Genomic DNA, 14618 nt, shown 5'->3' with positions numbered 1-14618 from the left:
CAACAACACCACTATTACTAACGACTCACCGCAGCACCAGGCCGCCTGAGGCCGACACAGCTACGCACGCTCCTCCTCCATCCCAATCTATTCAAAGCCTCCCTTTTTACACCTTTCCAGGAAGTTCCCATTTCCTTTAAAACTTTCTTTATGACGTCCTCCCACTCCAGACGAGGACAACCTGCTTTCCGTTTAGCCTTAGACGGATGGCCGAAAAGGACAATTTTCGGCAATCTGTCATCCTTCATCCGCACAAAGTGCCCATGCCACCTCAACCTTTCTCTCATTATAGCCCTAGAAAGCGGGATTGAACCACATTTTTCATACAGCCTACTGTTTGAAATACGGTCAGTCAGCCGGGTACCCAGAACAATCCGTAAACAATTTCTCTGGAAAACATCTAGCAAATCTCCATCTGTTTTTCCGAGCGCCCATGCTTCAGAGCGACATTTGACCACTGTCATCACTGTAGCTTCTAATATTCTAATCTTGGCTTGCACATTTATCTTCCTATTCTTCCAAACTTTATTTAACTGTGAAAAAACACTCTGAGGAAAAACTGTGAAAAAACACTCTTGCCTTTTCTAATGTCTATACGTTGCTTACTCCTACCGTCTTTACTTATAATACTACAAAGGCAAGTGAAGCTGTTCGCTTACACAATTGTTTTACTACCTGACATCACCTTTTCATCTTTTCTTATTCCTAGCCTTAGTGACTTAGTCTTCTTAACCCACTCACCCTTAAGCCTGCACTTCTCCTTAACTCAGTAAAATAGGTGCTCTGGAAACAAATAGAAGCTAAGTAGGCAAAAACACACCCTCAACAAAGTACCTTTCTAAAAAACTGTCAGAGATCCTTCAGAAACAAAACCACAATCAAATCAACCAAATTTGCAACATTAACTGAATATGCTAAGTACCAGCACAATTTGTCATCTACTACGCGATTCTTGACCTTCTTATATTTTTATTATTACTAATTTTAGTCTATTTATTTTGTTTCCATCTCAGATTAATGTGCCAATGAATGTGACTCAGGCATAGATATAATTAAGGATTTCTCTGGCTTTTTTTCAGCAGTCACGCTCCCAGTTCCAAAAGTAGGAAATTTTTCTTGAACTGAAACAATACTATTTAAAGAGAACTTATAACAATATTTGCTTACTATGAAAGTAGGCAATGATGATCTATGATCAGATTAGAGGCTGAAGAAAGTAACAAAACTAAGGCTACATCTCAAAATACAAAAGTATATCTCTTTTACCAAGCCTCTTGTCATCCCAGCTGTACTCTATTGTACACACATCAGTAGGGTACCAAACTTTTCAATATATCTACTAAACCATTCCTATCTTCCAGCCAAATGTTAAGTGATAGCTGCAACAGATAATTCAGCTTTACACAGGTTCAGATGAACTGCATGAGCCCCTAAACCTCAATCCCACCTTTTGCCCCCAGGATATATCTACCTTTGGTGGATGTTAAGAGATTCACTCTTTAGTTGATCTTAGAAAAACGTTAACCGCACTGACCTCACAACATATTTCTTTATTTATGCCACAACCCCCTCCCTGTACTAAAAAAATGAAGCTGCGCAAATGAATTCCACAGCTCTTGCTAGGTAATTATTTTGACATAGGTGCACAACCAGTTGGTTTTATATTTATTTATTTTTTTACCAGAAAGAAACTCGGTCTACTTGAGAAAACAGTTTATTACAAGAGTGTTGTCTATTACCAGCACCAAATTCCGAATTCTAGTACTTAGGGACAACGTATCCCATTTATTGCTAAATTTTAGAATGAATAGGAATATACTGTATCTTCACTTATAGCTCCCTCCACAAACGTAGAAAAACTGCTTTTCAGTCGAACCCAGCATACTTATTCCTGCACTGAACATATCATAATTTTTCAAGAACTGACCTAAATGTCACATGAATTGTGACACTGAACCATCCATCCCATGAAAGGAGACGCTATATTAAAATTATAAGTTGGAGAGAGCTAAAACAGGATTTGATATCCTAGTAAGGCGCTTGCTCCTGTAAGTTCATGTGGTAAATAAACGGTTAATTTGGAATCAATATAGGACCAAAATGAGAAAGCTAAAAAATCAACATACTAGTTGATTCGGAATTCAATTCTCTATCCGAATTAAGCAATTATTTCTTGTGGAAATTTAGTCATTTCTGGAATTTCCGGAATTCCTAAGATCTAGTTTCAGTTTAGTTTTCAGCTGGCTCCAGAATTCAGGGTCTTTGTCGCCCCACCCACAACCCAGAGGCCTGCTCTGAATCCCTTTGTCTCCCAAAAAAGTTTAGTTCATAGAATCTAGAGGAAATAAATAATTTCTTAGATCACACTGCCTTCTCATTCACAGAATTTAACAAATGAAAATATAGAGAGAAAACGGAATAATAAAAATTCGAATATTTCGACTCCACGTCAGATTGTCCAGACAATGATATAAAAATTGTCCAGTGACGATCTATATGTCATTCTGTGTTGCGTATTCATACTATTTGCAGTGATTGGTTCAGTGATATTTGGAAATTATTAAGATATTTCGTTACCAAATTGAAATTGTGCCAGAGACAATCTGTATATCATTCTGTATTGCGTATTCATGCTATTTTCTGTGATTGATTCAGTGATACTTATAAATTAGTAAGATGTCAGTTTTATTTATTTGCTTTTCTTTATATGTTGTGTTTAATTTAGCTTTATTCCTATTTTCCCCTTGATAACAGCCCGCGTATGTGAAGTCGAAATATTCGGATTTTTATTAATTAAAGTTTGCTGCTTTTTTTGTGTTTTGTTTTTGTTCCACAGCTTTGTTTAAATATTATACCCGTTTTCTCTCTATATTTTCATTTGTTAAATTCTAGAGGAAGTACAGAATCTAGCAAGTGATGAATTTTCTAAATTCTGACAGGAATTTCTGTAGCAAATGATTGATATATTTAGTTTGAAAATTGAATTATGGATTGATTCATATGCTTATTTTTTAGATATCATATTATGGTCCAATATTTTAAATTAAACAAATGAATACATGAACGAAAAAATTCAGAATGTTGGCAATCAATCCAATGCCACTAATACACCACAATGCAGCAAGTTTTCTACCAAGATATATAATCTTCAGTATCTTGAGATAAAAATAGGCTAATTCCTAACTGGCCTATCCTTCACAAAGAGGTAGGCTAATAGGACTACAAAGTGTTAGTGTAACTTGAAGTGAATGAACTCTAACATATAAACAACTAACTTTTCAATATAATTATAACCTGCCCGGTAACATTTTTATTCTATACCATTGTGTAAGTAAACCGGCCATTCCAGAAATCGGAACATTCCAATATACATGTGATTTTGCATGTCAAATTTCGGAATCAAGAGAAACTGCGATCTAAGCAACTTACTTAAAGCAATGAAAAAAACATGACAGCGGAGGGGGGGGGGGAGTAACAGAACTATCAAATGACACCGAAAACCCACAAACCAAGAAGGTAATGTGTTGGCTAGCTGACACAGTGAAAATAGGGACCTTTTTAAGGACCATACAAGTAGGTTCTTTGTTCTTTTCAATGATCAATGGTGAACATTTCCAGCCAATTGGACACTGCTAGGCTTCATATAATTTCAAGCAATGATTAGTAGCCTTAGTTTTGAGTTTTCAATGGACCAATATTTGTCGATGAATAACTATCCTGGAGAAATGCAAAAGTTCAAATAGTAGCCCGAGGGATGTCCTCGAAAAGATATTTCGGGCTACTACTACAATTTATAGCTACCGAGCCGTAGCCGAGCCCATCCCTTAAGGTCAAAAATTTTAACAATAAACTTCTTTAAGGTCTTCCGTCTTTTACTTGTCTCTCTTCCTTGCAATGTCAGTTTACACCAAGAAATTGACTAGATTAGCAATCTGAAATCCGTTTACCAAAAAAATGGTATTTTGCAAAGTGGAAATGCTACAACGTTCCTTCTTAAACAAATAAATAAGTCCAAATGTCATTTTATACATTCCCGCCCCGGAATGCATATTGGCACCAGTACAGCATAAAATCGTTATTCTAAAGAGACAGCCTAATTTTAATTTTAAAACAGATGAAGCAAGGAAGCACTGAGCATGATATTAGGAGACAATCTTTGCGTCTCTAGTTTGTTTGAAATGATGCTACCAAATAAATACCGATTCAATGTTAGCTAGAGCGTCTTCTTCTTCTTTAGAGTACAACGTCCTGGCCTGAATTGAGGCAACTGTTTCAGGGTGTAGGTTTCGCATTCCAGCAGTTGCTGTTTTGGATACCAATTTGTCATACATCAATGCGTACCAGCGATCTGTCACTTCATCAAGAGTAAAATGACAGGAAAATTTAACTCCTCGATGGACAGATACGAGGTCGTTAGTCTGCAAGATAATAAAATAAACTTTCAAACTGTTAAATTGGAAACTATTAAATTAAAGGTTTTACATTCAACTATCAAAATGGACGGTTATTTTCAAAACATTTTATGCTAATTCGACGCTAAATTTCCAGCAGATTTTCGAAAAATATCGCTCGGGAATAAACCTTGTTTAAACCAACCATCAAACAGATCAACAAAACTTTATACAACAAATATCAAAATAGAATTCACTACCCTTTAAGATATATAATCAATTCCTGCAGCACTGCTCTTCATTGAAGTCACCATATTCATCACTTCTTGTTCGGTCGCTTTCGTAAACCAAATGCTTGTATTACTTAGAGGGTCCAGAAACTGTTCGAAAGTTTCATCCTCGGGACATTATTCAATAAAATTTTCATCTTACAACCTATATTAGAATAATGAGAAGCACTTCCTTCGGCAATGTGACCTGGGTCAACTAGCTGATTTGAATATGGTGTTTTGTTAGGAGAGTTTCCAATAACAGACTTAATTGTCGCCCAAATCTTAGCTGGACTATCTTGACTATTTCTAAATTCCTTTACATAATGCTCCTTTTTAGCACTCCTCAGTAGTTTATTTTAACCTTTATTATAATTCTTAAGCACTCTACTATCTCTCCCATTACCACTTATCGCATTCAGCATATAAGGTTAATGTATTTGATTAATTGATTTTAATAAACTCTCTCATTACTACTTATCGCACTCAACTTAAAAAGGTGATGTCTTTGATTAATTGAATCTCCTAAACTTGGCTTTATCCAATGATTTCTCGGTTTATGTTTTCCATCTAGATTAGGCTTTTCTTCAGAAATTCTTTCTTCATAAGGTCACTTATTTTCTGACATCTACGGTCCAACTTATCAAAATACATACCAAAACTACTTAAAAATAACCAATGAAAATTCTCCAGCCCTTTTTTTTGAAAGAGGTCCTACTCATATAAAGTAACTCAAAATCAATTCTTGAAGACCTCCTCATAAATCCATTAACTTCAAAAATCGCCATTGTGCCATAATAGCGTGAAACGTAATTATGGATATCACAAGACTTTATATAATTTAAATTTACAAAATAATGTCAATCAGAGTCACAGAAGTCTCTATAATTCGGGTAGAAATATTAATTGAAGGATACAAACTAAACAAAAATAAGATATCACAAAAAATACGACTAATTCTGTCATTTTTTAAACTCGCATCAACATTGAAATCTCCCATTACCCAGATACTTGTAGTCACTTGCAGTTTTTCCAATTGAATCTGAATTAACTACAAAATATATTTAAAAAGAATATTTTGCCATCTTCTCTTCTAAATATATATGAATGACATCCTGGCATCTCTGTCGTCTTGCGACGGAAATTGGAAACTGGAAAGAAACAAATAAACCAAGGAAATATCTTGTAGTGTTTGCCGATGACGCAAACTTTTCAGCGTTGGACCGTAATGTAGTTCAGCTTTTAGGGGCACTTCGTAGTTATGTAGGAAAAGTAGAGAAACGGCGGAAGCTAAATAAATTATAAGTGAATCATTGCATATCTGGTTGGTTGTCTTGGGCCTGTGACCTACTTATTACCTCTTGTTGCAAAATCTTTATGGGAGAATAAACAACAACGGAAGAAACCTGTGAATTATCTTGTGAAGAAATAAATGACTCATTAAGCTTTTCAGAGCATGTACGGTGTCTAGCATGTACACTTACATAGGCATCATGGAAAAAAAACTCCACAAAATTTTACGACCTTTACATTTCCTTTCGACTCATCTTTTTTTATTATATTGGTCTTCTGCTTGGTCTGGAACGTTGTCGGTCCACCCGCAACGTCTACGTGTTCCCCAAAATTCAGCTGTATGTGCTATTTATGAAATTGATAGACGTACTTCGAAGAGTTGTCTTTACCTATAAGTCATATCCTAACTTTTTCAGGACTGTTTTTGTTTTATAGACTCCCGGTACTGCATGATGTTATTCATTATATTGTTCCAAGCTGTTTTCGTTAAATCTTTTTGGCGACTATTGACGTCCAAGGTTATCCGTGGTCCAGCTTCCTTTTCATCATGCTCTTCAAGTAACCTCATCCCGGACGCTGTCATCTGTTTTTTGTCTGATTTATTTAGATTTCTCTTTGTTTTTTTAACAGAAACTCGAATACACTGATGTATATCAGTGTATTTATTTTCGGAGCAGCAATACAAGTCATCTGCTTTTTATCAAAGTTTTTTTTTTAATAAATTATAGTATTTATTGAAAAAAAAAAGATTTCCAAAGAAAAATATCAAATTAAGCGTCTTTTTCAAGGTCTAATCCAAAGTCGTAATAATAGCAGTGAATGTCAGTATTTAAAACTCGTTCAAAGCTACAATAACAAATCCATCTCAAGGTTAAACATTTTTACAAAGCTCTAGCCTCATGAGACCTCATTTTAAAAGCTCAGTTTTATTAAAGAAATTTCGCAATTTACAAAATTATTGAATTTTAAACGAAGCAATAAACCAACTTTAAAATTTTTATTTCTTTTTTCGTGGTTCCGTTTGGTAGATTAATCCATACGCCCTTCTCTTTGCCAAACATATTTTTCTGAAGAAAAAAAACTTCCTAAAACTCTGTTTTCTGGACACGATCTCTTGCTGCAGCAAGCAGTCAATGCATATAGTCATTAAGAACTTAATTATACGTTTTTAAAACCCATAAAGCCCACTGTTTAAGTAAAAACTTCCTAGACATCTGGTTGATGCAGTTAAGACCAGAAAAGACAGTTTTCTGACCAGACCATAAGTTACTCTTGAATAAACTATTTACTTGGAGTACTCCCGTAATGAGAGCCAAATCATCTGCGGGTTTCCATCGACCCAAGTCTCTTGTGGCAGCAATATGTCCCTGCTTGGAATTCGCCTTTCTTGGTCTTTTACAAACTCTTGATGTCTGCTTTTTTGTCTGCTGAATCAAAGCGCTGAAATTATCTTTGCTCCCTTTGCCTAAAACAAAACAAAATCTTTTACAACATTATTGCATACACTGTCGCGCCCAAAACGAAAGAGCCTTTGACATACTTTCAATCCACTGAGTAGGAAAAAGAAAAATATTCTTATTTTGGTTATCTATGCACTGTTAGTAGATGAAAGAGCGTAAATATTTTATAGAAAGCAAAAAAAAAATAAAAAGTAGTACAGACATATTTTGACAAAATTAATTCCTCGTCTTCCCCTGGTTAAGAAAGCCCAGGTCTTCAAAATTGGAAAGGGATGTTCACTTTATTTAAAAACGGTATTACGACTTTGGCCCTCACGTGACGTCACTCCAAAATCAATTTTTCAGAATTTTCTTATATTTCAATAAAAATTGTCTAGATTTCTCTAATCTACAACAGTTCCTTGGTTCTAAAAATATATTGCGAAATCTATGTATCCCGATGCAATATTCTTCAGCCTAAAAAGTAGACTCATATTACTAGTACTACTAACAACTCACTGAACCACCAAGCCCCTTGAGGCCAACAAAGGTACGCATGCTCCTCATCCATCCCAATCTATTCAAAGCCTCCCTCTTTACACCCTCCATAGAAGTTCCCATTTACCTTAAATCTTTCTTTAAGACATCATCCCAAACATGGACGACCTGCTTTCCGATTAGCCCTAGACGGTTGGCCAAAAAGGACAATCTTTTACAATCTGTTGTCCTTCATACGCAGAACGTGCCCTAGTCATCTCAACTTTCTCTCATTAGAGCCCTAGAAAGCGGGATTGAACCACACTTGTAGTACAGCCTACTGTTTGAAATACGGTCTGTCAGTCGGGCATCCAAAACAATCTGTAGATAATTTCTCTGGAAAAAATCTAACAAATCTTCATCGGCTTTTCAGAGCACCCATGCTTCAGAGCCATATTTGACCACTGTCGTCACTGTAGCTTCTAATATTCTAATCTTTTTTCGCAGATTTACTTTCCTATTCTTCCAACGTTTTTTCAACTAAGAAAAAGCACCCTGAGCCTTGGCTATTCTACTTTTAATATCTTTACAGCACCCACCATCTTTATTAATAATACTACCATAGTAAGTGAAGCTTTCCAATTTATCGATCTTTTCGTTACCCAACGTCACCTATTCATCTTCAAAATAGCGACTTAGTCTTCTTAAAATTAATTTTCAAACCTATTCTAGCACCCTGAACTAGCAAAACTTCTAAAATTTATTCATTTTGCTCACACTTTCATCTAGGATGTACACACATGTACATGTGTGTACATGTGTGTCGGGTCGGGGGTCGGGGGGAGAAATCCTCCATCCATGGAGAAATTTTCTGCAGGAAAAACTTTCCATGGGGTAGAGCATTTTCGGTTTGAAGGACGATCAGATATTAAATAAAAACTTTTTTCTTCAAATGAAAGTAAATTTCAAGGGAGAATTGTCAGCAGGAAATTTTCCAGGGTGAATTTTCAGCGAAGTTTCTTCAAGTGAAAGTAAAGAGCAGCATTAAAATTTGAAACGAACAGAAACGTACATGGATTCGAGGGGGATGCCCCCTCCCCCACGATTTGATCGTTATTTATGCTAATGTTTTACTTTTTATCCAATTTTATAATAAAATCAAGTGAAATTTCGGTGTTATTCCTAGAAGTCAATCGGTGCCTAGAAGTCAATTGTACCTAGAAGTCAATCGGTGCATAAATCTATGCATAATCCACCAGCATAATCCAAGTCCAGGAAAGTCTGTCTTTCCCATTTGATTTCGTGTTCTCCCATTGTCTTTTCTGTGTTCTTTAGGACAGAGTACATAAGTACAATTACCATACTCACTCTTATCATCTTTTTTAAACAGGGGTTTAATTAGGGTTTTCCTAAAATCGCTAGATACTCCCCCCTTTTCGAAAATCATATTTATAATTTTCAGCAACTTATTTCTAACCTCATAGCCACCATATTTAAGAAACTCACTTACCGCAGCACCTGGGGCCTTTTAATTTTTTAATCCTTTTAGTACTGTCACTATTTTTACCTCACAAAATAAATCTTCCTTAACATCCAAGGAATCAGAAACCTTTTCATATCTTTTTCTGTAATTCTACCCTGGTTCAGCACATTCTCAAAATGTTTCTCCCCATCTCGCTTCAACTCTTTCCTTATTATTAATCGTGGCCCTGTTCCTATTTTTAACTGGGACAATTCCAGATTGACAACTCCCTCTCTATTTATTAATATGTCAGTACAATATTTTACTAGTATGCCGTCTAGCTGCATTTTTCAGATCCTCGGCAATTTTGTCCATGATCTCCCCTTTACACCTCCTTAGTTTACATTTTAAGGCATTCTCCACTTATTTTTACATACCTCCTGTTTTCAGATGATCTATCACTCAGATAGTTCTTATACAAGCCCCTTCTCCTCTCTATTAAACATAAAACATTCTCTCTTATATTTCTAGCTGCGTTCTTAATTTTCTTCCGTAACACACCATAGCAACTTAACTTAAGTAAACTTAGAATTAGTCAGGCCACCTCTTAACAAATTATTTGAAAAAAAACTACGTTTTCTAAAAAGTTAAAGAGGCTGAGTTACAAGGTTGAACCATAAAACGTACAGGGATTAGGAGGGACAGTTGGGGCTGCCGCCCCCAAACCCCCGCTTTCACAGCCTTTAAATAAAAAAAAAGTTTTTTAAACTGAAAGTAAGGAGCGACATTAAATCTTAAAACGAACAGAAATTATTCCGTATATAAAAGGGGCTGTGCCCTCCTCAACGCCTCGCTCTTTACGCTAAAGTTTTTATTGTTTAAAAAAAAGAGTTGTGAGAAAGTCAAACTTTAGCGTAAAGAGCGAGGCGTTGAGGAGGGCACAGCCCCTTTCATATACGGAATAATTTCTGTTCGTTTTAAGATTTAATGTCGCTCCTTACTTTCAGTTTAAAAAACTTCTTTTTTTTTATTTAAAGGCTGCGAAAGCGGGGGGTTTGGGGGGCGGCAACCCCCCAAGTGTGCCTCCTAATCCCTGTACGTTTTAAGGTTCAACCTTGTAACTCAGCCTCTTTAACTCTTTAGAAAACGCAGTTTTTTTCAAATAATTTCTGCACGTTTTTGTAGAGTTTATTACTTATTATTGCTTGACTAACTGTTAGCTGATTTGACAGCTTGCGGGCTTGCGGGCTCTTATAGGGAAACGAAAAGAGCCCGCTTATAGCGGGTTCTTATAGGAAAACTAGGTTTTTCGTAAATGTAAATTCGGGGATAATTTTTTCGGTCTGAAAATATCAAAAGGCCCTAACAGGTCGAATTCTGCTTCGAATGAGTCCTCATTCACCCGGATCAGTTGCCAACTGTGGCCTGTAGGCGTGGATAAAAAAAAAAAAGAGAAATGAAGTTTAAGTGGCTATATTTGGTTTTTTGAAAACAGGGAGGGAGTGATCGGATTGAGCTGAAATTTCGAGGATAAGCTCCCGGGCCCTAGGAAAGCTTAACCTCTAAATTTCAGCCCAATCGGACAACGTTAAGGGGGGCTGTGGTGGGAGGGTCGAAACTTCCGGCCCAGTTTACCCCATGAAGATAAAGTTGGAGGAGGATGAAATTTTGCACGTTTCTTAGTTTGAGCTTGGGCTACAAAATGCGATCACCGCCGTCTCTCTGCGACCTCTAGGACCTGAAATCGCTCAACATTGTGGTGGGTCGCCTCTTTATAGAGGCACAAGTGTGCCTCCTTGATGGATGCAGAAGAGGAGTTGCCATTTACATTAGAGAAGCTATCAAGGTACAACAAATAAAATTTCCCTCGTTTTTCACTGATTATGTTTGGATCGAGAGTGTTTTCGTTGAGTGTCATTTATCAACCGTAAAGTTCATTATTGGATCCATATAGCAGTCCCTTGGCTCCCAATCAAATTGAGTCACATAGAATTCTTGCTGATTTACTATTTATAGTGTGTAATAAACAACCTAATTCAGTTATTGTAACGGGTGATTTCCATATGCCTGATATAAATTGGATTGATGGATACGGCTTCACTGGTAATAATAATCCGGCACTAACTACAATGAATGCCCTAGCAGATCTTAACCTGTTTCAACTGGTTGATCAGCCTACTCGTGTTAGAGAAGGTCAAGTCCCTACACTTTTAGATTTGATTTTATTAATCCAATATTTACCAGTCAATTGAGCACTTACCGGCTGTTGGGTCATTAGATCATTTAACCTTGCATATTTCATTATCAGTGCCTCCTATACCAAATAATAAAATCAAAAGAACCTTCACTGATTATGCAATGATTAGAGAAGAGTTATCACCAATGTGCTGGAAAACTTTATTACGAATAATGACCCCGTACAGTCATGGTTAAATTTCAAGATGAAACTCATAGAGTTAGAGAAGAAATGTACGCCAGTCACTTACAGAAATAGGCCAAGAACTTTAACAAGAGAAGTTAAGCGGTGCATTCGACAAAAAAAAAAAAAAAAAAAAAAAAAAAAAAAAAAAAAAAAATTGGGCCCTTTATAAAAGAACAAAGGAAGAGAGTCATCTAACAGCATTCAAAAAATTTCGTAATAAGCTTAGAAATGTTACTCAAAAGCTACTAGCGGATTATGAAAAGAAACTGGCTGTGGAAATAGAAAAGAGTCCTAAGAGTTTCTGGATGTATGTGTTGTCATCAAACCCTGGAAGGCGCAAAATCCATCAACTCGTTTCTGATAACGGATTAACGTTGAATAACCCTCTAGACGTTGCTAATTGTTTCAATTCTACTTTTGCAAATTGCTTCACAAGTACCACTTCCTCGAGCCACCCTTACCTCCCACCAGATCTATTACTAAAGAGATGACTGAAGTTGATATAGATCAGCAACTAATTCTAAATAAGCTGATTAAACTAAATCCTAACAAATTAAGAGGACTTGACGGTATTCACCTAGGCTTCTCAGAGAAATAGCCCCTTTCATTGCCTTGCCTCTAGCTGATATTTTCAATATGTCATTGAAATTAAAAATAACACCTGATGATTGGTATATCGCAAATGTTATACCCATTTTCAAAAAAGGAGGATAAATACAGGCCTGAAAACTACTGTCCTATTAGTCTTACTTCTGTGTTGGCCAAGAAAATCGAGGGGATATTGAGTGACTCCACTGCCAAACATCTTGATGATAATGTTCTAATTAACATTAATCAGCATGGCTTCAGACGTAATTGTTCCATCCAGACAAACTTAAGCCAAATATACGGTATTGTCACTAAACTCATATATCAAGACCTTCCAGTAGATGTTGTACTTCTGGATATGGCAAAAGCATTCGATAAAGTTGACCATAATTACTTGTTGATTAAATTGTGGGCTTATTGCATAAATAGTCATGTAGTATATTGGATTGTCATCTTTTTGAGTGGAAGGTTGCAGAGAGTTTTTGTAACTGATGAAAATGGAAATCAAGTGCATTCTAATCCAACGTCAGTCATTAGTGGAGTACCTCAAGGAAGTGTACTTGGTCCAATTCTGTTTAACATTTTTATCAATGATTGTTCCAGTACATTCCAAAACAATATTATATTATATGCTGATAATTGCAAACTTATTGGACCAGTGGGAGATGGGATTCAGGCAGACCTTAATCACCTTGCTCACTGGGCTCATACACGGCTGATGGACTATAACCCACTGAAGTGCAAAGTTATCCATATAGGACCAACAATCCTATGCAGACATACTACATGCAAAATGCTGCAGGTCAAGTTATCAATTTGGACTCAATAGATAATGAGAGAGACCTGGGTGTAGTTGTTGATAAACAGCTTAAATTCCACTGCCACACAAAAGCACAAGTCTCTAAGGCTAAGTCTCTAACAACTCTTTATATAAAAGTGACATTGCATTATTAGAAGAAGTTAAAAGGAGATCTACAAAATTATCAGCTCCATATAAAGATATGGCATACCCTGACCACTTGTAGAGACTTAACCTGCCCTTATTAGTTTACCGACGCCAAAGGGGAGATGTAATTGCATTGAAGAATTTATTTCACAATAATATGATAGGCCCGTTATTCAGCTCTACATTATATCCTTCGACAAGGGGTCATTCCTTAAGCTGCAAAGGAAACATACAAAAAGACGAGAGAGACGGAATTTTTTTCTATTCGAGCACTGCCAGCCTGGAACAGTCTTTCTGATTCTACTGTTTCAACTTCCTCTATAACTTCTTTTAAAAAAGCTGTTAGTTGTGAGTGAGCAAGTGTCGAGTACAAATATCACTGGGATGATCCTGTGACATTCAGATAACATCATTTCAAACCCAGCGAGAAATACAGGAAGTTATAGCCAACTTAACCCGCTGGCAAGTGCAATTTAAGGTTGATTAAGGTAATGTCTTTCTAATTGGGACAAGTAGGGACCGGTCTCGGAAAAAAAAATAGACGGAGAAGGAATTTAATATATTTTTGTAAAGAGGAGAGATTAATAATTATGAATGAGACTTTGGGGGAAGATCTTGATCTTTTTTGTACGGATTTTCCCCTCATCCCAACAAAATTCAAGAATACTTTTACTATTATTCACTACAAATCCAAAATATAAAAAAAATGAAAAAGAAAATCGATTTGTACTCAGTCCTTATTAAAGAATACCCATTTTGGTAAACTGATAGACTATCTCCACGTCCATGATTCTACATTTATTAAAGCAATACTACTTCATTAGAAACTACAATTAACAGAACAAGAAAAATTACGCGTCGCAGTACTACAATGTCTTTTAGTTAAAACAGTGGAACAATTTACAAAATATATTACAATATAACAAATCAATAGCCAAGCAGATTTTTTGGATTTTGCAAATACTATTTTACTTCTAGGAAAGTTTGTTTTTACTGGTGGGCTTCAATTGTCTCTGCAATATTCACAACTTGTTCAAAATCTTACAACACCAATTTGTATAGATAAGGAGCTTCATCATGAAAGACTTTAAGGGGGAAGGGAGGTGTTGTTCTTACCTATTGAATGTCTTTGTTTGGCAGATTTTGTATTGATGCGATTGGTTCCAATTTCATCATCATTGAATTTTTTCCTCTTAATAGGACGCCCAGAACTGAAAAGAAATATACATACATAAGCAAACAAGTGTTATATTTGATTCCATTGTAAAACACATCTGGACACAGATAAATAGTTCTTCCAAGATCAATTCAAAGGACAGCAAGTAAACTGT

General features: G+C 36.1%; 1 protein-coding gene across 2 annotated transcripts in view; it reads right to left on the bottom strand.

Annotated features, from left to right (window-relative positions):
* Positions 1–14618, bottom strand: part of Rcd5 (microspherule protein Rcd5) — an 82163-nt gene that overhangs the window by 40686 nt on the left and 26859 nt on the right. For both annotated transcript variants that reach the window (XM_089099781.1, XM_089099782.1), the window contains 3 exons: positions 14404–14498; positions 7243–7418; positions 4200–4418 (listed from right to left, as the gene is read on the bottom strand). In XM_089099781.1, the coding sequence (XP_088955907.1) occupies positions 4200–4418; positions 7243–7418; positions 14404–14498 (490 nt within the window). The remainder of the gene's footprint in view (positions 1–4199; positions 4419–7242; positions 7419–14403; positions 14499–14618) is intronic.

Source organism: Artemia sp. Qi Xiang Cuo, chromosome 14, assembly GCF_049724085.1.
Source record: "Artemia sp. Qi Xiang Cuo chromosome 14, ASM4972408v1, whole genome shotgun sequence".
NCBI lineage: Eukaryota > Metazoa > Arthropoda > Branchiopoda > Anostraca > Artemiidae > Artemia > Artemia sp. Qi Xiang Cuo.
Note: the sequence above shows the minus strand (reverse complement) of the source record. Positions and strands in the feature narration are given on the sequence as shown.